The sequence below is a fragment of the Phocoena sinus genome, chromosome 19 (assembly GCF_008692025.1).
Source record: "Phocoena sinus isolate mPhoSin1 chromosome 19, mPhoSin1.pri, whole genome shotgun sequence".
NCBI classification, from domain to species: Eukaryota; Metazoa; Chordata; class Mammalia; order Artiodactyla; family Phocoenidae; genus Phocoena; species Phocoena sinus.
The window spans coordinates 23,652,255-23,676,207 of NC_045781.1; the positions used below are offsets into that span (position 1 = coordinate 23,652,255).

General features: G+C 45.4%; 1 protein-coding gene across 1 annotated transcript in view; it reads right to left on the reverse strand.

Moving 5' to 3' along the window:
* ABCC12 (ATP binding cassette subfamily C member 12) overlaps positions 1–23,242 on the reverse strand; it is a 59,265-nt gene extending 36,023 nt beyond the window's left edge. The window contains 11 exon segments of the mRNA XM_032613629.1: positions 3,355–3,476; positions 3,479–3,631; positions 8,399–8,433; positions 8,435–8,499; positions 11,082–11,230; positions 14,706–14,853; positions 15,242–15,415; positions 16,717–16,950; positions 17,242–17,389; positions 19,968–20,123; positions 23,124–23,242. Of these exon segments, the coding sequence (XP_032469520.1) occupies positions 3,355–3,476; positions 3,479–3,631; positions 8,399–8,433; positions 8,435–8,499; positions 11,082–11,230; positions 14,706–14,853; positions 15,242–15,415; positions 16,717–16,950; positions 17,242–17,389; positions 19,968–20,123; positions 23,124–23,242 (1,503 nt within the window).
* Positions 23,243–23,953: the final 711 nt, after the last annotated feature.

A 23,953-nucleotide genomic window follows, 5' to 3' on the forward strand; every position in this document is an offset into this window, starting at 1 on the left:
CCTCAGTCTGCACAACCCAGCACAGCACCCAGAGGGCTTCTAGAAGTCATGTATAAGCACCGGTGCAGAACGGCCTTGCACTGCTCTGGGACACACAGGCCCTGAACCGAGGGTGGTCCTGTGCCAACTCCAGGAAAGGAAATCTAATGGACGTCAGAGGCTGCACAGCCCAGAGGGACTGTGACAGCCTGCAAGTACAGAAGGCCGGGTGCTTTTTAAAAGTCCTCTTAAAGCATCCTTCCTCCATCACAACTCGGTCTGAAATTACTGAGCAGTTATGCTGTTCCAGCGTGTTGGCTTCATGGATTTTTCTACAGCTGCAGATTTATCAATTCAGCTAACAAATCATTGCTAAAGCCTGCTTTGTGCCAGGTGCTGTGCTGAACACCAGCAATAGCAAATACAGCAAAGAACCTCACAGTCAAAAGTCTGGGTCTGCCCGCACGGAGCTTATGTTTTAGTTGGGGAGACAGTAAACAAGATAAGTAAGTAAAATATGGAGTATGTCAGATACATGCCATGGAAGCAGATAAAGCAGCGAGGAGATGGGGCCGGGGAGCCTTACTGGACACGTGGACCTCTTAGCTTGAGCTCTCCCAGAAGGAGACCCCAAAGCAAGGAATTGAATGAAGGTAGCTTGCTGGGGAGCTGCAGAAAACACCCGGTGGGGGAGGGGTATGGTACAGGAGGAAGAAGGTGGCCCATCAAGGGAGTGCTCTTAGGTCAGCTCCCACAGGAGGCAAATGAAGCTCAATGCTGCTGGGAAACTCAAGGAATTGCAGAAACTGAGCCTGGCTTTGTCCCCCCAATGGCTGAGGGAGTCAGGTTAAATAGCCAACAGTCAGTGTTTGAGAGCTGCTCCCTCGGCTGTTGACGTCTTGGCTTACTGAGGGTGGTGGGGAGGGCCCTCAGGCACACAGATGCAGATCTGGCAGCTGGAAGATGGCCAGGCCACACGGATGGGTCACTGACAGTACCTGCTACAGGTGATGTCTGAGTAAGACCCGGAGGGGGCAAGGGAGTGAGCCGTGTAGTTATGGGGGGGGGCACAGCTGGCAGAATAGGAGTCCATGTGGAGACTCTGAGGCGAGACCACTCTTGTGTTCAAGCAGATATTGCAATGCAGCAGTTGGAACATCTAGAACATTCTCACTGAGACCTGCTCCCAGTGATGCCTCAGAGCAAAGATGCCCAGCACGGGGCCAAATGTGGCTTCTTTCCCACCTGAGCTAGACCAGAGGGCCCCTCGCCTGCCTGCTACCCCCAGCACAAGAGGGTTGTTGCCTGTCATCATTCAGCCCTTGGAGAAGTCTTTACTGAGCGCCAGATACTGCACTAGGCACTGGCAATAAAGCAGTGATCAAGGTAGACGCAGTCCCTGCCTTTACTGTCACTGGCGCTGCAGGTAAGTGAAGCGGATCCATTTTAATTCCACCAAAAGGGCTACAAGGAACCGGGGCATTATGAAGACTTTGGGACAAAGAGACACAGGGATGGATCCAGCTTCCCTAGACATTTGGCTCTTTGTTGAGTCCTGTCCACTACTTGTGGCCAGATCTAAGCCTTCTAGATTCATCCTTGTCTTCAGCAGGAAATCCATGAGGCCTGCACCCCTGAGTTTCTGATTATTTGGAAAACATTATTGGAAACCTACTCTGTGCCGGGCTCTGGGCTCAGTGTAAGGCCACACGACTGTGAACAAGTTCACAGATACGTGCCCTGACCTCAAGGAGGCTATGGTCTAATGGAATCTTAGAACTAAATTTGGAAAAACATAGATGCCTTGAGTTTAGGACATTTAAGGGCAGCACTTAAGCTGGACATGATTGTTAGAGGAAAAAGGCAACAGCAATAGCTCCTGTCCGTGGGGACTTAGCATTTGTGCGTGATGTGTCTTTCCGTCCTCCCATCCACCTTGTGAAGTGGGTACTATTATTAAAATACCCATGGAGCAGGTAAAGAAACTGGCTTGAAGAGGTTAGGCAATATGCTTAAGGCCATGCGGCTGGTGAGCGGCTGGGACTGGAACCCGGGTCCACCAGGCTAGAGAGGCATAGCCCTAATCCCCAAGATATTGTGCTGCACCCTTTGTCTTCACCTTATTTCACAAACTGTTTGACCATGTCCTTGACGACAAGTCATGAGCCACCAACGTACTGAGAAGGAGGAAAGCGATTGAAGGGCTAAGAGGAGGCTTCTTTACAACACGAGAGCAGTTCACTGAGTCCTCTCTGGAGCAACGCTGAAGGCATGGTTGAAGTGATCTGGGTGCTGCACGTCATAGGCGGGGAAGAGTGATGAGAAAGCAAGTGGGCTGCACACAGCAAGACTTCACTGAGAGCCAAGCTCAATTGCACTCAGCCAACCAAATATCATTTCCAATGAATATGTGCAGAGAGCCTTGTTAGCTACGAGGTATCACTCTACACCAGTTACGGAGCCTAGCGTCACATAATACATGAGAACCTCTCCCTCTATAGTGCTCACATGGGGAAAGGGTGAGTCAACAAGATGGGAGATTAAAATACTAGGCACGAGATTAATGCTGAGCCCTTTGCAGCAAAATCAACACTGCCATCGGGCTGTGGGCTGACGAGTACCCAGGGCAAGAAAACCACATGCAAGGGAAGGTCAAACATTCCCCAAATGCAGAGCTGCTCTAAGGACTCTACCCCCCAATCCCGAGGGGAGGGGAGCAATCAGCAGAATCTGGCTGGCTTCTGTTCCTAGGCTGCTTGTGGCACTCATTTTGCTTTTTACAAGAGCAGTGTCGCTTGGTGGTTAAGAGCAGATGGTGGCACCAGGCACCCTGGGTGTGAAGCCCTCTTCTGCCACTTTCGAGCTGTATGACTTGGACGAGTTATTTAACCCGCTGTGCCTCTGGTTCCTCAGTCATAAAGTGGGGCAGCTATACACGCACCTCATAAGGTTATTGGGGTAGATAAATGAGTTAATTATGTGCCTCGTAAATAGAAATTGCTCATAACTGTCAGCTATTATAATCTATTATTAGACTCCAACGTGAAATTAAGAACAAATCTGAAAAGATTTATGAAAGCTAGTCAGTTTGAGTCTAGCCACCTGAAATGGATTGTCCATTAAACACGGCAACTGGCTCTCAACTCCTGTGGAATTTGAAGATTGGCACTAATACAACCACTAAGACAACAGTATTCTCTCAGCTTGAAGAGATGTCTCCAGGGTTTATTTGCATAGCTTTAAAATTTGGGGAGAAATGGAGACATCCCACCACGACCTCCTGCTCAAACTGAATTATATTCAGCCTTGAGAAGGCCATGGTCATGTGACACAAGGAAGAAGGATGGAGGCCACACCTTTGGAACACACACCCACCTTTCTCACCACAAAGCTTATATTGTGTAGAACCGATTTGGGGCTGCCACGTTGCTCCTGGGCACTGGTGACTCCCTGACCTGATGGACTCAGACTGTATGCCTCTGGCCTCTGTTTCTTAAAAGATGCTTCTTCTTGTTCTGCACTGTCTTTAGGTCACTTTTCCCCCTGGTTTCTTGCTCCCATGTCAAGGTGGCATTTGCTAAAAGCAAGACTGTATCTGGCTCTTCTGGTTGGGTGATGTAAGATGGGGGGCTTTTAGCTATGAGAATTTTCTAAGAGTAAAGAAACAAAATTAACTTGGCAGACGTCATCCATTTGCAAGAATCATCCCAGTATATCTTCTAATGACCCCAAATCATAATCTTGGGAATTCTACCTGGGACATCCAGGAAAGGTATTCTGAAGATATTCCCCCAGGAGAAGCTGCAGCAAAAATAGTCTATTAGCTCATACTATGTAGAACCGATGCCTTTTTAACCACAAGGCCTATCTGGGTCACCCACATTGCAGAATGCTGATCCCAGCTACAATTTACCCTTATGCCCAAGATGGCCAGCTTTTGCCAGTCTTTGGGTGGTTGGCTTCACTGCTTGACACTAATGCTTATGAAACCAAGGTCACATGTTCTGTCTCTGCTGTGTCTTCTTCCTAAGTCCCCACTCAGCTCAGTTCAACAAAACACCTGCCAAATGCCTACTCTGTGCCAGATTCTGGGGTAAACGACAGAAATGCAAATATTAGTCATAAGGCATGCTTCCTGTCCTTGAAGAGACTGCAGTCCAGGCGGAGATGGGAACATGCACAGATCATTTCAGTGAAACGTGACAGGGACAAAGCCCTGTAACTGCCGGGGATGGGACACTTGGCTCCGCATCCTGGAGGCCCATGTAATTGATGCCTGAGCTGAGTCTGTACAGTGCTGTACAGGCAAAGATGAGGGAGGGCTTAGGGGAGGAGAGCTTTCTAGTAGAGGGCACAGCATGAGCAAAAACAGGCAATAGCATGGTTTGGGGGGATGAGAGGTGTAAGATGAGAAGTTCCGTATAACCGAGGGCCAGAGCTCAAGGTAGGAAGGGGATAAGAAATGAAGTGGAGACATAACTGAGGACGTGCTGATGGGGGACTCAGGCTCAGTCCTGGAGAGTGAAGGACAAGGATTTCAAGCAGGTTAATGTCAGTGATCAGACAAATATTTTAAAGCTCAATTAACAGTGCAATATGTATTTGAAAAGGACAACATTGGAAAAAGACAATTGGTTCTTCAGTCACTGTGATAGTTCAGATGAGAGACTATGAAGTCTTGAATGAAGGTGATGACACTAGGGACAGAGTGGAGGTTGTGGAGTCAAGAAATAGCATTGTTCCTCTAGTCTAAGATATTGGGTATCGTTAGACAATTAATGTCATGAGGTTAACTCTGTGTTTTGTTCAAAATGTAATAACTCAACAGTGCACCTTCCAATCCAGTCTCATAAATGGTGCCTCTTAAAATTGAAGGAATACAGTGATCAGGAGGTGAGTCAACAGGATCTTTTTTTTTTTTTTAACTATTATTTGTGTCATTCTTTTTTTGTTTTTTTAAATTTTTGGCCACATTGGGTCTTCGTTGCTGTGTGCAGGCTTTCTCTAGTTGTGTCGAGTAGGGGCCACTCTTCGTTGCAGTGCACAGGCTTCTCATTGTAGTGGTTTCTCTTGTTGCGGAGCACAGGCTCTAGGCACATGGGCTTCAGTAGTTGTGGCACACTGGCTCAGAAGTTGTGGCTCAAGGGCTCTAGAGCGCAGGCTCAGTAGCTGTGGTGCACGGGCTTAGTTGCTCTGCGGCATGTGGGATCCTCCCGGACTAGGGCTCGAACCCGTGTCCCCTGCATTGGCAGGAGGATTCTTAACCACTGCACCACCAGGGAAGTCCCAACAGGATTCTTGATTGGTTAAATGTGGATGGTAAGGGAGAAGAGGGATACAGGCACCTAGGATGCTTAAAATGACATCCACATTTCAGACGTGAGTAAATAAGATCTTCCAATCAATTCACAGAGGTCTGAACGCACTGTTCTCTTGACTGACATGTGCTTCTCCTTTTCCTTTCCTTGCCTCAACTTCAAAACCACTTTATCTGCCCTTCCTACACATCACTTTCACCCTTACTATATATAGCAATTACTGGGATACCTGGTCCTGTACTAGACTGGAGGCTCTTAAGAGTAAAGACTCTCTCCTTATATTTGCATTTTCCACAGTGCCTTGCATATAGGAAGCATACAGTAAATCTTTTTTTAATTGAGATATAGTTGATTTACAATATTAGTCTCACATACACAACATAGTGATTCAAAGTTTTTATAGAGTATACTCCATTTAAAGTTATTATAAAATATTGGCTATATTCCTGTGCTGTACAATATATCCTTGTAGCTTATTTATTTTATACATAACAGTTTGTACCGCTTAATCCCCTGTTCCTATCGTGCCCCTTCCCCTTCCCTCTCCCCACTGGTAACCACTAGTTTGTTCTTTATATCTATGAGTTTGTTTCCTTTTTGTTATATTCAGGGTATTTTGCTTTCTTTTTTAGACTTCACATATACATGATATCATTCAGTATTTGTCTTTCTTTGTCTGACTTATTTCACTTAGCATAATGCCCTCCAAGTCCATCCACATTCATACAAATGGCAAAATTTCATTCTTTTTGTGGCTGAGTAATATTCTATTGTGTATATGTACCACCATCTTCCTTATCCATTCATCTCTCAACGGACACTTAGGTTCCTTCCGTATCTTGGCTTTTGTAAATAATGCTGCTATGAACATTGTGGTGCATGTATCTTTTCAAATTAGTGTTCTGTTTTCTTCAGATATATACCCCAGAGAGTAATTGTTGGGTCATATGGTAGTTCTATTTTTAGTTTTTTGAGGAACCTCCACAGTGTTGTTTTCCATAGTGACTGCACAAATTTACCTTCTACCAACAGCATACGAGGGTTCTCTTTTTTCCACATCCTCCCTGACATTTGTAATTTGTGTTCTTTTTGATGATAGACATTCTGGCAGGTGTGAGGTGATATCTCATTGTGGTTTTCATTTGTATTTCCCTGATGATTAGCGATGTTGAGCATCTTTTCATGTGCCTGTTGGCATCTGCATTTCCTCTTTGGAAAAATTTCTATTCAGTTCTTTTGCCCATTTCTAATTGGGTTGTTTGGGTTTTTGATGTTGAGTTGTATGAGCTGTTTATATATGTTGGATATTAACCCCTTATCAGTCACATCATTTGCAAATATTTTCTCCCATTCAGTAGGTTGTCTTTTCGTTTTGCCAATGCTTTCCTTTGCTGTGCTACTGTCAATTTCTCCCTTTATATCTGTTAATATTTGCTTTATGTATTTAAGTGGGTCCTATGTTGAGTGCATATGTATTTATAATTGTTATATTTTCTTCTTGGATCGATCCTTTGATCATTATGTAATGCCTTTGTTTCTTGTAACAGTCTTTGTTTTAAAGTCTATTTTTTCTGATATAAGTATTGCTACTCCAACTTTCTTTCGATTTCCATCTGCATGGAATGTCTTTTCCATCCCCTCACTTTCAATCTGTGTGTGTCTTTAGATCTGAAGTGAGTCTCTTGCAGGCAGCATGTATATCGGTTTTGTTTTCATATCCATCCAGCCACTCTATGTCTTTTGGTTGGAGCATTTAGTCTATTTACATTTAAAGTAATAATGGGTAGTTATTGTTATTTTGTTAATTGTCTTGGGGTTGTTCTTGTAGTTCTTTTTTGTTCTTTTCTTCTTTTGCTCTCTTCCTTTGTGATTTGATGACTATCTTTAGTGTTATGTTTGGATTCCTTTCTTTTTTTGTGTGTGTGTTTATCTATTATAAATGTATGGTTTGTGGTTACCATGAGGTTTATATATAGCAATCTATACATATATATACACGATTATTTTAAGTTGCTGATCTCCTAATTTCAAATGCATTTTAACAACCCTGAGTTTTTACTCTCTTCCCCCACAAGTACTGTTTTTCCATATTTTACATCAATTTGTTTTGTTATCCCTTAACTATATATTGTGGATTTAGATGATTTTACTACTTTTGTCTTTTAACCTTCCTACCAATTTTATACATAGTTGATTAACTACCTTTACTGTATATTTGCCCTTACTGATAAACTTTTTCCTTTTGTGATTTTCATGTTTCTAGTTGTGTTCTTTTCTTTCTAGCTTAGAGAAGTCCCTTTAACATTTCTTGTAAAGCTGGTTTGATGGTTCTGAACTCTTTTAGCTTTTGCTTGTCTGTAAAGTTTTGAACTCTCCATCAAATCTGAATGAGAGTCGTGTGGTGTAGAGTATTCTTGGTTGTAGTTTTTCCCCTTTCATCACTTAAAATATATCGTGCCACTCCCTTCTGACCTGCAGAGTTTCTGCTGAAGTCAGCTGATAGCCTTATGGGAGTTTCCTTGTATGTAACTTGTTGCTTTCCCTTGCTGCTTTTAATAGTCTCTCTTTATCTTTAATTTTTGCCATTTTAATTACAATGTGTCTTTGTGTGGTTCTCTTTGTGTTGATCCTGTTTGGGACTCACACAGTAAATCTTTGATGAATGAATAAATAAAATGACTAAATGAGTGTATAAATATGGTGTCTCTCCCCGCCACCGTCTTCATCACTTCTGTCACCACACACATCCTAGGACAAACTAGGTAGGCAAAGGGGAGATGGTTCAGTGCAAACTGAACTCCACTCCTGGAACGAGTTAAGAGTTATGGCTTGGAGAAAGAGTTGAGGGTCAGGAACATAATCTCCCTGGGTGGAGACCCCATCTCATTTTTACTAAAAGGGCAGGCCACCTATAATACTCTGCCTATATCCTGCTTGATGCATATTTGTGTATCCAACACTGAATGGAGGGTCTTCTCCCAACACCCACCAAACCAGTGACCCAGCCCTCCAATGGGTTGACACAGCCTCCCCTTATCTGGGAATTTTCCTGCCCCAAAATGAGAATTTTCTTCCCTGCTCACCCAGTGTTAGTTATATCTTCATTCTCCTTAGAGAGACACTGGCTTCAGCCAATGACCGAGAAAGGTAAGATTGCAATTGAAAACTCCATTACATTAAACATGGCAATCACACTAAATGCCTGAAGAACAAAAGAGAGGTATAGAATTCAGGATGGGATGTTGCCTTGGCTTTGAACCATTAAGTCCATGGGGATTAAATTTCCTGAGATGAGAAACAGTAGCACAGTTGGGATTCTCAGAGGAAAAATTTTCTCATTTCATGGCTCAGAAATCATGGGTTGGCAAATTGAAGGTATTAACATCTTAAACTATTTTGCGTTTGGATTTTCACCCAAATGGTGGGAAACTTATCCCCTTATCTCTGTCAATCCAGAGGATAAGGTCTGAAAAGGGCCTCTAATTGAGGGCCTTTGGAAATCTCCATCCATACAATATCCTTATTTGGTCTAGACCATTCATTCAAAAACCTATGCAGGGCTTCCCTGGTGGCGCAGTGGTTGAGAGTCCGCCTGCCGATGCAGGGTACACGGGTTCGTGCCCCGGTCCGGGAAGATTCCACATGCCACGGAGCGGCTGGGCCCATGAGCCATGGCCGCTAAGCCTGAGCGTCCGGAGCCTGTGCTCTGCAACGGGAGAGGCCACACAGTGAGAGGCCCGCGTACCGTGAAAAAAAAAACCTATGCAGATTTTTCCTAAATTATCCCCTTCTCTCTGTTGCTTCAGAGGCATCTAACCCTTCAGAGATAGAGCATCCTTTTACATACCACACAGAGACCAGTGTTGAAGGTGGAAGCTCCCTAGAATTATGTGCCTGGCCAAGGCTGGTTGCTGGTTCTCCTGCCCTCAGGGTCTGGTCTCCATGCCCTGCCTCCACACACACATAAGGGACCAATTTGAGAGCCTTGGTTCCACTGTCATTTCCAAAACAATGAACAATGACCCCCCTTCACTAGGGCCTTCCCCACTGAGCCCTGCCTGGTGGGTGGATAATATCATATAGCCTCAATGAAGACAAGTTTCCTTGCTCTGTGGGTGCCCCACAGGGGGCATGATCTCATCTCTTTCAGCTTTCATCTTCTCATCTGTCCTTGTAATTAGCAGCCTCTCCCTAACCACCCATCTAAGAAATTAAAAACACAACTTCCATCGACAAATCTGAAGTGATCCTTCCTGCTGTTGAATGGGCTCCATGGACAGGGCCCCTAGGCTTCAACTAATCCTAGGTAGTTCATTAAGAGGATGATGAAAGATGCTCCCTTCATCACATCTGGTCCAAAATACATCCCCAAAGAGAATTCAGCTCCCCCAGGTCCTAGAGCACTCTTGGCTCAAGAAACCCAGGCCCTGGTTAGCAGAGCCCCCGGGCTGCCTGATGTGACAGCTCCTCAGGGCTGACCTCCTACTCATGTGGCTCTGGCAGAGCAGGAGACTGAAAGGGATTCTTAGGCCAAAGAATACGAGCCTCGCATTCAGGGAATTTGTTCTTGGTCTAGATTTCTTCTAAATCATCGTTTTAAAAAATATTAACAATGTGCACTCAATTTGGTTTCAAATTAATTTGCTTGGTGTGTTCTGGGAAAAAAATTTTTTTTTGGTTTGGGGTGGTAGACAGCAGCCACTATAATCCAGTAGCATTCATTCTGTACATCAACCATTGCTGTTCATTTTGGCTTTCGGTTCATGGCTATGTTCAAGTGCCCAGAGTGTGTGAGAGAAAAATGTGTGTGAAGAAACTAAGAAAATTTAAGTATCTCCCAAAGAAACACGGGGCAGTAATTGGATTGACAGCGCCACAACGAATGCCCCAGAAGAGGATCCTGCCTTCTCAAACGTCCCTCCACCCTCCCCTCCAGATCCCTGATTTTTGGTGCAATTCTTTTCTGGTGAGCATACCTCTCCTTTTTAATTTCATTCTCTCTCTCTCTTTTTCTTGCCTTTACGTTCTTTCTTCCAACCACTTGCCCTTCAGACGCTGCTTTAATATCTGAAATGTTTGTTTCTTTATTTCAGTCAGGGGCCATTTCCTCTCTAGCTCAGGTCCTGAGCCCCTCACGTTCACTCCAATTCTCCTTCTGAGGCTTTCAGCCTGAATATGCCTGGCCTGGGTGAGCATAAGGCTAATGAGAACAGCAGCAACTTATACAGCATTTACCGCATTCGAGGTGCTGACCGAGTGCTTTGTGGAAGACAGCGTCCATCCTCATTACGATAGGGACCGTCATCACCCCATTTACAGATAATAAAACCGAGACAAGAGAGGTTCCATGAATTGCTGTAAGTCATAGCTAGCAAGTGTGGAGTCGGACTTTAAACAAGGGGGACCCTGATCCGGACACCACACTGCCTCTCCCAATACTGACACCCCTCCAACCCGGAGAACTTTCACCAACTCTCTTCTTGACGTATCTATGGATAAATAAGAATAAAATAGCCAAGGGCTCCTTTGGTTTCCATGTCCAAATGAAAAATTGTGTTCCAGCATTAACTACTACCCCTGCCCTGCTGTAGACTGAATAAGAGTTGCTACTAAGCTCTCCTCGGCTCCCAGTCAGCTCAAGTACTTGTTTTAGAAGTCAGGGTGGAATTCTGCTGTTTTCTGGCTCACCGTGATTGGGTGTTCTGATGCCAGTGCCAGAGGAGCTACCCACCTGGCACTTGCAGAGTTGGGTACAGAAGAGGCCAGCTCTAAAGAGGTGCTTACCACTGGGGCAGTGAGCTTTCATCTCAGGAGGATGTGGCAGGTGAATATCAGTACAATGGCTACGGTGGATGCAGTGGGGGCCAGCGTTGAGTTTCCACTTTGGACAAATCCAGCTTTTTCCAGTAATCTCCTTTCCCTCTTCCTTATATCTGTGAAATAGAAGCAGTCCACGGTGGTCTTATTTTGCTTGTCAAGCACCAGCATTAAGAAACGTATTACTCAATGGAATACTCCTCAGCCATAAAAATGAATGAAATATTGCCATTTGCAGCAACAAGGGTGGACCTAGAGATTATCATACTAAGTGAAGTAAGTCAGACAGAGAAAGACAAATATCATATGATAGCACTTATATGTGGAATCTAAAAAAGTAATACAAATGAACTTATCTAGGAAACAGAAAGAGACTCACAGACATAGAGAATAAAGTATAGATACCGAAGGGGAAGGGGCAGGGGGAGGGATAAATTAGGAGTCTAGGATTAACAGATACACACTACTATATATAAAATAGATAAACAACAAGGATTTACTGTAGAGCACAGGGAACAATACTCAATACCTTGTAACCTATAATGGAAAAGAATCTGAAAAAGAACATATATATATATTATATACATACATATATAATATATATATGTATAACTGAATCACTTTACTGTACACCTGAAACTAATACAACATTGTAAACCAACTATACTTCAATTAAAAAAAAAAGAAACATATTACTCCTGCCCTGTTCTCCTGCACAGACAGCCCAGAGCACAATGCCAGCATGTACTGGGGGTTCAGTACATGTCAGCTGCCATTGCTGGATGGTTTCCAAGGTCCCTCCTGATCTGATTCTCTGTGTGTCAGGAGTCATACACTCAGATGCCTACAGGGGTCAGGCAAGTAAGGTAAATGAAGGGAGTGGGCAGAGAGCAATACCAGAGCGAGGATGTCCCAAGGCTCACCAGACTGTTTTGAAGTCTGAGATGTGGAATTTTATGAGACATCTCCCTACTCTTAAATGTTGGGAACTAATTGAAAAAGTTAAAGTACTGTAGGGGCCAAACAAAACACATATGCCAGCCTGAAGACTGCCAGATTGAGGCCCCTGCCCTTTTTGTCTCAGGAACAGCTGCAAAAACCCAAGAGCACATCTCCCTTCCGTAAGTCCAGATGAGGCCATGACTCCGCACCACTCACACATAAAATTCAAGCTTCCCTCCCCTGCTGTTTAAAGAGTCCTTAATGGGAATCCCAGCGTCCTCTGCAAAAACCCTTTCACATCAGCAACATGGTGTCACAGCCCTTCTCGCTGAGTGCTGCCTACAGATCAGGTGCTGGGCTGAACCCTGCACGGGCACGCTCTCCCTCGGCTGCTCTCACCACAGTGTGACACGGCAGAAGCCATCATTATGCCCTTCTGACAGTAGAGGAAAGGCTTAGCAGGTTAAGTGACTTGCCTCTTAAGAGGCTGGGATCCAAAGCATGCTGTCCACACACCCTTCCCCTCAAGAACACCAGCCACCTCCTTCCCTCCACGCCCTGCTATCCTTCAGGGCCTGTCTAAAACGCCACCTCTGCCAGGAGGCTCATCTCTCACACCCGTGGAGCTCCCCTCAGTTTCTTTTGTGGCATTTTACCCATTTTATCCTATAATTAATTCCCATGTTCACTCATTCAGCACATTTTAACCTGATGTCTGCTATATGCCAGGGGCTGTGCTGGGTGCTGGGGAATATAGGGACAAACAGGGTCTCGGCTCTTCCAGTAGGGGCGATAGACAACAAAGAAACAAACAAGTAAATAAGATAATTACAAACTGTGTTGGGTGATATGAGAGAAATGAACAGGATGAAGTGATTAAGAGGTGAATTGGGACTGGACCTGCTTGAGACTGTGGTCAAGAAGGCCTCTTGAGGGCTTCCCTGGTGGCGCAGTGGTTGAGAGTTCGTGCCCCGGTCCGGGAAGATCCCACATGCCACGGAGCGGCTGGGCCCGTGAACCATGGCCGCTGAGCCTGCGCGTCCGGAGCCTGTGCTCCGCGACGGGAGAGGCCACAGCGGTGAGAGGCCTGCGTACCGCCAAAAAGAAGGCCTCTTGAGTCAGTGACATTGACTTCAGGAGACCCAAAGTTAAGACAAAGTCAGCATGAACATCTTAGCAGAAGACATTCCAGGCAGAGGGAACAGCAACGGCAGAGATCCTGAGGCATGAATGGGTGTGGATCTTGTTCTAAAAACAGAAAGCTTCTGTGGCTCAAGCTGAGGTATCAAGGCCTGGGATAAGATGTGATGAGATCAGGAGGTCAGCAGGGCCCCGACTGTGCTAGATCTAATAGCCCATCGGAAGGAATCTGGACTTCATCCAAAAGACCTAAACTTGAAAAAAACCTAAGTGTGATAAGAGGCCACTAAAGCTTGTTCAGCAGGGGAGAGATAAGATCTGACTGACATTTTTAAAAGGTCACTCTGGCTGCTGAGTGCATCGTGTGTTTCAGGGGAAGGAGGAAAGCAGGGGTTGCATCTAGAAGTTCTTGCCATAGGCTGGAAGGGAGAGGATATTGCTTGGACTAGGGTGACGGTAGAATGAAGAGAAGCAGAAAGATTCCAGATATATTCTAGAAGTAGAGCCAGCAAACTAATAGCTATTTCTGAGCTTAGTTGACTCATCCTCCCTCAATTTTAAAACTAGGGACACTTTTCCTAATTATTTTGTGTGACTCCCATGGCCTTGCACATAGTAGGAACTTGGTACGTATTTATTGAGTTAAACTGACTTGAATTAAATTGAGTTTTAAATTGAATGATGTCAAATGGAATCAAATTTAATCACATCAAATAAATTGTATTAAAGTGAGTTCAGTGTGTGAGGAAGTATTTCTGTGTCTTCAAAGAGGGTACAATAGGGCTGCCAGCATCCCAACCTGGGGGCACTTCCTTTGGCAGTCTCAAAAGCAGATTTTCTAAAGCCACTTCCTAAAATGTGGATACACAGCTTCGGGCCCAATTACATGCTGGTCTAAAAGTGTAATTGTGGATCCAGAGAGTTAGTTGTAACGGTGGTTCAAATCATTAACCGGTCAACCACCTGAGTCTATGTCAGCAATTATGTAACTATTCCTGCGATTAGATCTGCATTTTTATTTGATTGAAATAGTCTTTATATCGTTTTTAAAACAAAAGAGCTATATATGCATTCTCTTATCTACCCAAAGCATGTCATGTCAGTGAGACAGAGGCTGCTGCCGGCGAGGAGGGGACATGTGTGTAAGTGTTAGTGTGTGCGTGTGTCCATGTGGACATCTTCCCAGTCAAGGAAATAGGCTGAGCCAGCTCTTCTCCTGCTCGTAATGTTTTAGTGGACTATTTTTGTGAAAGGTAACTGGCCAGTACAAGGATTCACTGACCTCAGTATGGCTAAACCATATGTCGCTCACCTGCTGAGCCCTTGGGTTCAGCAGAAGAGATGCCTGAGTCTATTCTAAAATCTCTGTAATTTTTTGAAAAGCCTACAGATCAGCTCGGGGGTCGCTTCAGCCAACTTTCAGAATGCCAGGCCCCAGGACCCTTAAGAACCCCTTAGAAGAGCACATTCTACAGGGTAAGTGGTTCTTTCAGCAACTGCTCATCTTACCTGGGATGGCGTTCGTAAAAGATTTCTCCCGGGTGTACATTTTAATCACCTTGATGCAGGTCAGGAACTCATTCATCGTCTGAACTCGCTTATCTGTCACTGAAATTGCTGATCATAGAAAAGCTGACTTGAGCTTAGCCATAAACATCTGAAATCGAGGTACAAACAGTGGGTTCAGAGAATTGCTGAGTTGCAGTTGGCCTAAAAATCCAGGGATGGGAGTGTAAGTGTCAGGCCCGAGATTCTCAGCTGAATCCTTCCCTTGAGTTGTGGCTGACGTGCTCTGGGGGACACGACTGGGGTCAGGGCAGATGAGGCCAATGCGTGAATTGCCAGGATGCAAGGAAAGTGCTGGGGACTTTGACAAACTGAAGAAGCATGCTCCCCTTCCCCAGGGTATTCAAATTCAAGTTGTATAAAAACTGTACTGTCTGTGAGCTCAAAGTACGGGCCCAGGCTTCAGGGCCAGGCCCTGGACACAAAGTCCACTTCAGTGAGAGTGTGTGTGAAGTACAACAGCAGAGACCTGCCATTACCTGGATGGGGATGAATAGCACACACACGGATATCCCGACGAGAGCTGTGGGCCCCACAATGAAAAAGGCGTACACCACACAGACAGCCATTAGGATAAGGATGGTGGCTGGCAAGGGACAAAACAAGGCAGCTTCAAACAAAGAATAACTATCACTTGATAGTATATTGAGCACCTGGAAAGAAAGCACATGGGTTCAGCCTTTGGAAGGGCCACCTAAACATTTCCTCAACTGAAGGCTTTCGGAATGGCTGAGGGGGTCTGAGGAAGGAAGAGAAAAACTGACATAGGTGGAGAGAATTGTCAGAGGACCAACAGGGTGAGTTTCGTGGGTCTCATTTTAGTATGACTTTGGAGAGGCCTGTCTTTTAGAACTGAGAATCCCAATGAAGAAAGGCTTAAGTATCACCTGAGAACATGCCGGCGAGCTTGCCAGCTGCCTACCTGATAGCTCTATCTCCTTCTTCCTTATTAGTACAACCCTGCTTAATCAGGGCATCTATGGGCCCAGCAAAAGGACCACATTTCCCAGCCTTCTTTGTGGAAGCATGGTGACCATGTAATTATGTTAAGGGCAATGAGGTATAAGCCAAAGTGCTGAATGGAACTTTGGGGGTGAATTCTTACAGGGAGCCAACTCAACTTGGAAGTCTCCTTCCTCCTACCGGCTCTCTGAAATATGGTTGGGATGGCTGGACCTGCAGCTTCCATCCTGAACCATTATGGGAGCCATGTGCTGAGGTAGTGATGAAGAACAATAGAAAAGCCTGGAAGTCCCCACTCCAGCCCCGGATCATCCTCTTCCAGACTCCTTTTACACAGAGTGAAATAAATCCATCCTGTTTAAGCCACTGTTTGGGGGGGTTTTCGGTTATATGCAACTGAATCTAATCATAATTGATATAGAATATTTTGAACAAACTGAAAGAGCAAGTGTAAGAAAGAAACAAGTCTTTTCCCTTACCTCACACCACCTAGGGTTCCCTTGGCCAGGGAAATGTTCTTGTGTAAAGAGTGAAGATTTTATTGCTAAGGATTAAGGGCTTAAGAAAATGTCAACTCTGAAGTCCAACAGGCATGGTCTTTATTGGGACTTGGCATCCCAAATACTACACAGTTGGAATCATCAGATCCATTAGTCAATCAATTTTGTTAAATGCTGTAGTGTTCTCTGTACTGCTTCAGTGTCCTGACTGACGGTCAAAGGGATTGGATGAGGTCACCCCTAAGCCCTGTTCCAACTGGAACAGGGAAGCCTTTCCAAATTCTCCAGCTTGAATGGAGCTCTCCTTTCTCTGAATTCTTCTGGTGTTTTGAGTCTCCACCACTTCACTAGGCAAGGAGATGGGACATGATGGGCAAGATATTGACAACCAAAAGTGGGGCAGATATTCCATCCAGGAAGCACATCTCACACATATTCAGAAAACTCGGAATTTAGTTTCTTAAAGTTAAACTCCTTCTGGACCAACTTACCTCACCAACAGAGATGTGTGTCAGCGTCTTGAATGACACCAGGTTTTCGAAAACCAGGGTGGAGATGGCCACCTTCAACCAGATCACCGTGCAGTAATTTATGGCCCAGGCAAGGGCCCAAAAGAGAACTTTGGTAAACTCGGTGATGAAAAGGGCTGTGCACAGGCTGATGCCAACCCAGACCTTCCTGGAGGTGCTCTGGGTCGGCTGGAGGATTTGGTGAATGAGAGTCATCTGTAGAACAGCGCGGTGAAGAGAGAAGAGTGCTGCTGGGGGTCAAGGTAGGTACAGGAGGCCTCAGATAATGTCAGCAAGCTGACTTTATGAGGCAAACTTTTAAATTAATTTCAGCGGCTGCTGCTGTGCTTGACAAAAAGGATTAGCTTTATGAAAATTCACCCCCAAGAAGCACAAAGATAACAGCAACGTACTAAACCCACCAGATCGTAGAGGAAGTAACTAATGACATTCCTTGTCAGTCTGGGGACCTGGGAGACAAGGCAGAAGAAGGGCCAGTGCGCTCACCGGCCCTATGGCTGCCGTGATAATGCACAGGATATTGGCCACGATATCCATCAAAACATGCGTCCTCTGGAATTTCCAGACCACTCGGCCCAGAGAGGCTTTCTCGGGACCCATCTTTTCTACCTCTTCATCCCAAAGGGTTCGAAATCTGTGATGAAAGAACAGGAAGAAGGAAAAAGGTTTACATTACCACTTGCTGGTCAAAGCTACTCTGATGGAAAAAAGTTTGCAAGAATTCTTAGCACAACCCCCATCCCTGGCAGTGGTGGAGTCAGAAGAATAGCATTTGTTTTCCCTTCTTTTGGAGGGTGGATGGGACATAAGCGAGGCAGCGGGCAGAGCCCTGACACAGCACAATCTGGTATCTGGCATTTGGGCTCTTTCCGGGCCTTGATTTCCTCCTCCTGCCTGTCTCTGGCACAATACTGGTTGTGATAAAAACACTGAGGCAACAGAGAAACCAAGAAAAAAATCTTCTCCAGGGCAAGGAGGAGCTTGTCCATTTCAAAGATCTGAAAGGAGGCCAGTGTGACAGGCGTGTGGGGACACGGGGAGGCAAGGCAGGGCCAGATCTCATGGGATCTCACGGTCCTCACGAAGGAGATTAGATTGCAAAGGAAGCCACTGCAGGCTTTTAAGCCAACATGACAAGATCATTTTACATATCTAAAAGAACATCTGGCTGCTGTGAGAGTAGTGGGTTATGGGGGTGGGGAGTAAAGATGGAAGCAGGGAGACCACAGTGGGAGACCATCGGCATCCAGGTGGGAGGTGGCAGTGGCTTGACACTGGATTTAGGGAAATGTGGTCAGGGGAGACAACAGGACTTACTGATGAATTAGATGTGGGAGAAAAGGAGAAGGGGGATCAGGGGCCCCAGTTTTCTGACTTGACCAACTGTGGGAATAGAGTTCACAGAGATGGGGAAAGGGGGAAGAGGGAACATCGTCAGGTGGAGCTGAAGATCAAGAATGCAGCTTTAGGGCTTCCCTGGTGGCTCAGTTGTTGAGAGTCCGCCTGCCGATGCAGGGGACGCGGGTTCGTGCCCCGGTCCAGGAAGATCCCACATGCCGCAGAGCGGCTGGGCCCGTGAGCCATGGCCGCTGGGCCTGCACGTCCGGAGCCTGTGCTCCACAACGGGAGCGGCCACGATGGTGAGAGGCCCACGTACCGTAAAAGAAACAAAACAAAAACAAAAACAAAACAAACAAAAAAAAGAACGCAGCTTTAGATATAGGATCCTTGTGAATCATCCAAGTCCAGTCGGATGCTGGGTGTATGAACTCAGAGTCTGGAGGAGAGGCATGGACCGAAGATAGTGTTATTAAGGTTGTCAACATGTGTTTGGTGGGTCAGCCTTTGGAGGAGAACATTAGCACAGAAGGGAAGAGGATCTAAGTTGATGTTGGGTAGATGGAAGGCAACATTAAAAACCGACAGAGAGGTAGAAGGAAAACCTGGTCCACAGGCACTGGTCCAGGCCCTTTCTCTCCGTGCTCCCTGGCAACTTTCTCCAGACTATAGATTTTGGAAACTACTACTGACAGAGATTTCTGCAGGACACAGATGAGGGGATGCACAATTGTAGGAGCAATTGCAAGAGCATGATTATAACTCCCAGCCCTTCAAGCATATGAGGCCAAAGAGAAGGAGAATTCCAGAAGAAAGAAATGCAGAGAGAGGGCGATGAGATCTTCCCCATTGTTTAAGACCTGAACCTTGAAGTTCAATGCAGCCGTTAGAAAGAATGAAGTTGAGGTTCTGGGCTGTGGAAAAATGGAAAAATCTTCATAAACTCTTCACTGAAAATAGCAAAATGGTTAACCATGAGATAGTATGCTTCAGTTTTTGTTCAAAGAAAAAAAGATGACCTGTGAGTAAGGAGGAAGAAGAAGAGGTATTGATCTGCAGAAGATGGTAACACAGGGTGTGTTTAATCTGAGTAGAAAAAATCCAGGACAGTTGCACGCCAGCATTTAACAGTGCTGACCTCTGGGGAGTGGGGCTGGAGTACGGTGGGGATACTTCCACTGCTTAAACTTCTGTTACTTTAACATTTCTATAATGAATCTGAATTAGGTTGAATCAATGAAATACATGTTTTTGCAAGTCAAAATTGTCAAATATTGGAAGTTTTAATTTGGTTCAACCTAAACATAGTTTGTAATATAAAAGCTCACAATATTCTGTAATAGCCTAAATGGGAAAAGAATTTGAAAAAGAATAGATACATGTATATGTATAACTGAATCACTTTGCTGTAACACCTGAAACTAACACAACATTGTTAATCAACTATACTCCAATATAAAATAAAAAATTTCTTTAAAAGTCCAATGACAATTTTTAAAGGGAAATACAACACCATGCCTGGAAGCAGCCCAGGTGGTGTCCATCCAGCACAGAGCAAAGTGAGATTCCGGCCACTCTTGCCCCGATGCGGTGCTCCTACAAAATAGCCAATGGCCCTGTCAGAATGGTCCTGAAGCCTCAGGCTCTCAAGAAGTCCATTCTCCCTACCAAACCTCCCCAGTACTCACCTCCCCAGAGACTAGGCCACGAAGGTCAGTCAGCCCAGCCCTCATCTCAGAGATAAGCCATGAGAACAGCCACCAAACCAGTGGGTGCTGATTTCCGCAAAGGGAAATGGGAGCACACACAAGGACTCACGGGTCCCTTCCCAAAGTGGGCTCCTCTCTAGATGTGACCCAGACAAATCCTGGTACCTTTTGCCATTGATGTCGAATGAGTCATACGGTGACAGTGGGGGCAGGGTGTCCACAGTCAGCGTGCGCTTGTAGCCTCTCATCATCACTGGCGTGAGCCAAGAGAATGTGGGAAAGGAGAGCAGCCCTGCGTCATCCACAGGGTTGGGTGCCAGCCTAAAACAAGCGAAACACTCGGTGTTCCAGGTTGTTGGGGTCATTGCCTTGAGTCCCCGGCTGGAATTCTTAACTACAGTGCTAACCACAGCCACGCTCAGACCTGTGACTCACATCATCTGCCCCATGAGCAGCGGTGTGCTGGGCCAGCTCCTACCAGCTTGCAAGAGCTGATTGTTCGATTTTTAGGAATTCTGCAAGTCAGTTCTTAAACACAGCCTATATTAAAAATTAAATTACATAAATGTAAGTAAATTATCTTAAAGACAAAGGCAATCAATACTCAAAACTCATAGCTTCCAAGATTATTTTACTAGATTTTACTCGTATTTGTTCTTTAGATTATATAAGTCTGTGGTGTCTGTGGGGGAAATACCATAGAGGATAGGGCTCTATTACCGTACGTCTGTTCCCAACTTTGCGCTCAGTGACATCACGTTGAAATCAGCCATGGTAGGAGAATTTACACCAAAAAAGTGATAAATGCTATGGACCAGGGAATTTTTTAGTGAGCCAGTTGTTGAATATCTACCAGTGACCACCCCATGGGAAAGAGGGTACCTGCTCCATTTGGCATGAGGAAATGGAGACCCAGTAGCTGATCACCAGAGGAGTTGGATGCCTGGCTTTTGCTCTCAGGAGGATGGGGAGGGTCAGAGTACAGTGTGCCAAAGTAGAGGTGAGGCTGCAAGGAGGCAAGAGCTAGAGGCAAACTTATGGTTTATTGTGAGGATTAATACATGTAAGCTGCTACATAAATATTAGCTAGCAGATAAATAAGGAGGACAGGGGAGGTAAAAGGAGGGAGAAAAGAGAAAGGGAAGTAGAGGAGGAAGAAGAAAAGGAAGAAACAATGAAGAAGGAGGAAGAGATATGTTTCTGCCCTTGAGGAACTAGCCATCTATGATGGAATGAGAGTCAGAGACACAAGAGTGTTATCTACTAATTGCTGAGTGTTTGTTATATTCCAGGCCCTGAAAGAGCTTGGTATTTGTAGCAGATGCTGTCAAGATGCCCTGAGTCACAGTCCCTGGTGGCGCAGTGGTTAAGAATCTTTGTCACATCCACCTCCGATCTCAGATGTGGAGGACAGTGCTGTGCAGCTCAGACTCATGCTGACAGCATCCCATCTCACAGGTATCCTGTACCTCTTCTCACTACTGGGTTTGGGGTCTTCTCAGAGTATAAGTGCAGCCCAGAATTGCAAGGGGCTAATGTCCCCAAGAAGAAAACCTAACTAATGGAGTACAGGAGCCCACGGACAAATGCTCCCACCGCCCATCCTATGGGTGGAAAATTGTACACTTCTCGGAGGGACCTAGTAGAATCCAGTCCCCATGTCTACAGCAGTGACACTGATGACACACCCCATGTTCTCCTTCCCTGCCTCACTCTCCCTAAATCTTCCCTCCTGCTTCTTGAAATCACCTCCCAAATAAGCTACCTGCATCCAAGATTTTGATTCAGCCTCTGCTTTTGGGAGAACCCAAGCTAAGATAATATTAATAAGGTACTATGTGCCTGGTGCATAGTAAATATTTCCTAGAGAGTAACTTTAATGATGAAGTCATGCATTACCTCATATAATCCTAACAACAGCTCAGTGAGATAGGTAGTTGAGAAATATTATGATCCCATTTCATAGACAAGAACATCAAGGCACAAAGAGGTTAGGGTACTTGCCCAAAATCTTATAGCTGGTCAGTGGTGAAGTAGGGATTCAAACCCAATGCTTGCTGACTCCAGGGTCCCATCATTCTCTTAAGCACTATCCCACATTTCCTCTCCACAAAGAAATTGTAAATTGAGCCAAAACGGTGGGTAGTTAGAGCTCTTCTGCATGGGGCTAAGGATGGTACACCAAGCCCTCACTTTTCAACCTTCACCTCTCACCTTAGAGGGCTCACAGGTGTATCTTTGGTCCATGGACTCTAGGAGAGAGCAGTGCTGTATCACCTCATTATAAAGATGCTACTTGACCTTCTGCTGCTCAGAGGGCAGGCTATAGGGCACTTCTCATGTAGAAAAGGCAGCTTTCTATAATGTTATAGTTAATGTAATGTTAAGAATACATATATATTATAATATGATGCTATAGTTAAGCATGTGAGCTTGGAAATCAGCCTGCCTGGGTTCTTATTCTGTGGTTCAAAACTGACCCAATTCTCTCTCCTCACCTGTATCCCAGACCCTTGGAGCTCCATCCTTCAAGACATTTCTCCACACCTTGAATCTGTGCTGACTTGTGACTTGCTTTGGCCAATAGAATGCAGTGAAAGAAATGGTGTACCGGTTCTGAGCCTGAGTCTCAAGAAGGCCTATATGCTTCATCTCATCCTCTTGGCCACCTACTGCATTACTATGTGATCGAGGGCAGGTTAGCTTGTTCGAGGTTCATAGCCCATGTGGCCCACCTTCCCCCAGCCAGTCAACCCCCAGAAGCATAACCATCTTGTTGACCAGCAGATGCATAAGAAAGCCTGGTCAAGACCAGATGAATCACCCAACTAGGCTTAGCCCAAGTTGCTGACCCACCCATAAAATTGTAAGGTAAATAAATGGCAATTGTTTCAGGCTACTAAATGTAGAGGCAGTTTGTTACAAAGCAAAATCTACCTGATTAAATTTGTGCAAGTTATTTAACCTTGCTGTGTCTCACTTACTCACCCATCAGATAAAGATAATCATGACACCTCCAGGGTGGTTGTGAAGAGTGAATGAGAAGATGTTTGTAAAGCACCTGAACAGGTCCTGGCACATGGAAAGCTCTCTTAAACATTTTTTATTGTCTCCCTTTCACCAAAGGACAGGAGGATTCATGAAGTGAATGGTCAATAAATGAAAAAAATGGATGGATGGATGGATGGATGGAAAGACAAAAAGACAAGCATATAGACCAGCAGCATGGGGAACAGGGTCAGGGTCCACTCTCCTGATGGGCTGGAAATGATTCCTAGAAGTTCTGCCCAGGACCTCCCTCCAATCCTCCTCCTGGCTTACCTTGCATAGAGTCTCACTGGAATCATGGTCTTCAAGCTGGGGTCATATCTCTCTGAAAATGATCTCTGCTGGCCTCGCCAGTCCAGATCAGAGATAAGGCAGGGGCCATCACCCACCATCTTGATGGCAGTCTAGAGCCCTGGGTTCCTGGCTTTGGGACCTTCACTCTACAGCAGGGAGATGAGGAGATGAGAAGATTCTCTGGAATGAGATCAGGCAGCCCCTACTCCACCCAGACCAGCTCCTTTTCTCTGACCACTCAGACCTGGTTTCACCAATCAACCCTCCACATTCATGGGAGAGCGTGGCCAGAGACCCCACAACTCCCTCAACTCCACTAAGAGCTTTCCTTATTAGCAAAGACATTCTGTTCCTCTTCTTTCCCATTTTGGGTTGACTGGGAGCAGAAAAGCCTGTTACAGGTATTCTACCAGGAGCCAGCCCATGACCAAGACTGAGTCCCAGCCTGGCAAAAGAACCCCAAGATGGTGGATTTTTTGCCTTGTTGTGACCCAGAATGAAGTTTGTCACACATACAAACCCTTTTTTTCTCTCTTATTCTTTCAGATACCCAAGCTTGTGCATCCACGTTCCCATGTCCCCACACCCAAGGATCAGAGAACTTCAACGAGACCACCTCTCAGGACGAGGCATATCTGAACAAGCCCACATTCTCCCCACTTCTGTGACCACTGCCACAAAGGGAAACCAACAATCCAGGTAGAGAGGACACTTTTGGGAGTGCCCGTCCAGTCCACAAACCAACCACCCCATTCACCAATCACCTAAATGAAAAGAAAAAAGAATGATTCCTGAAGGTTTTCTAGTTC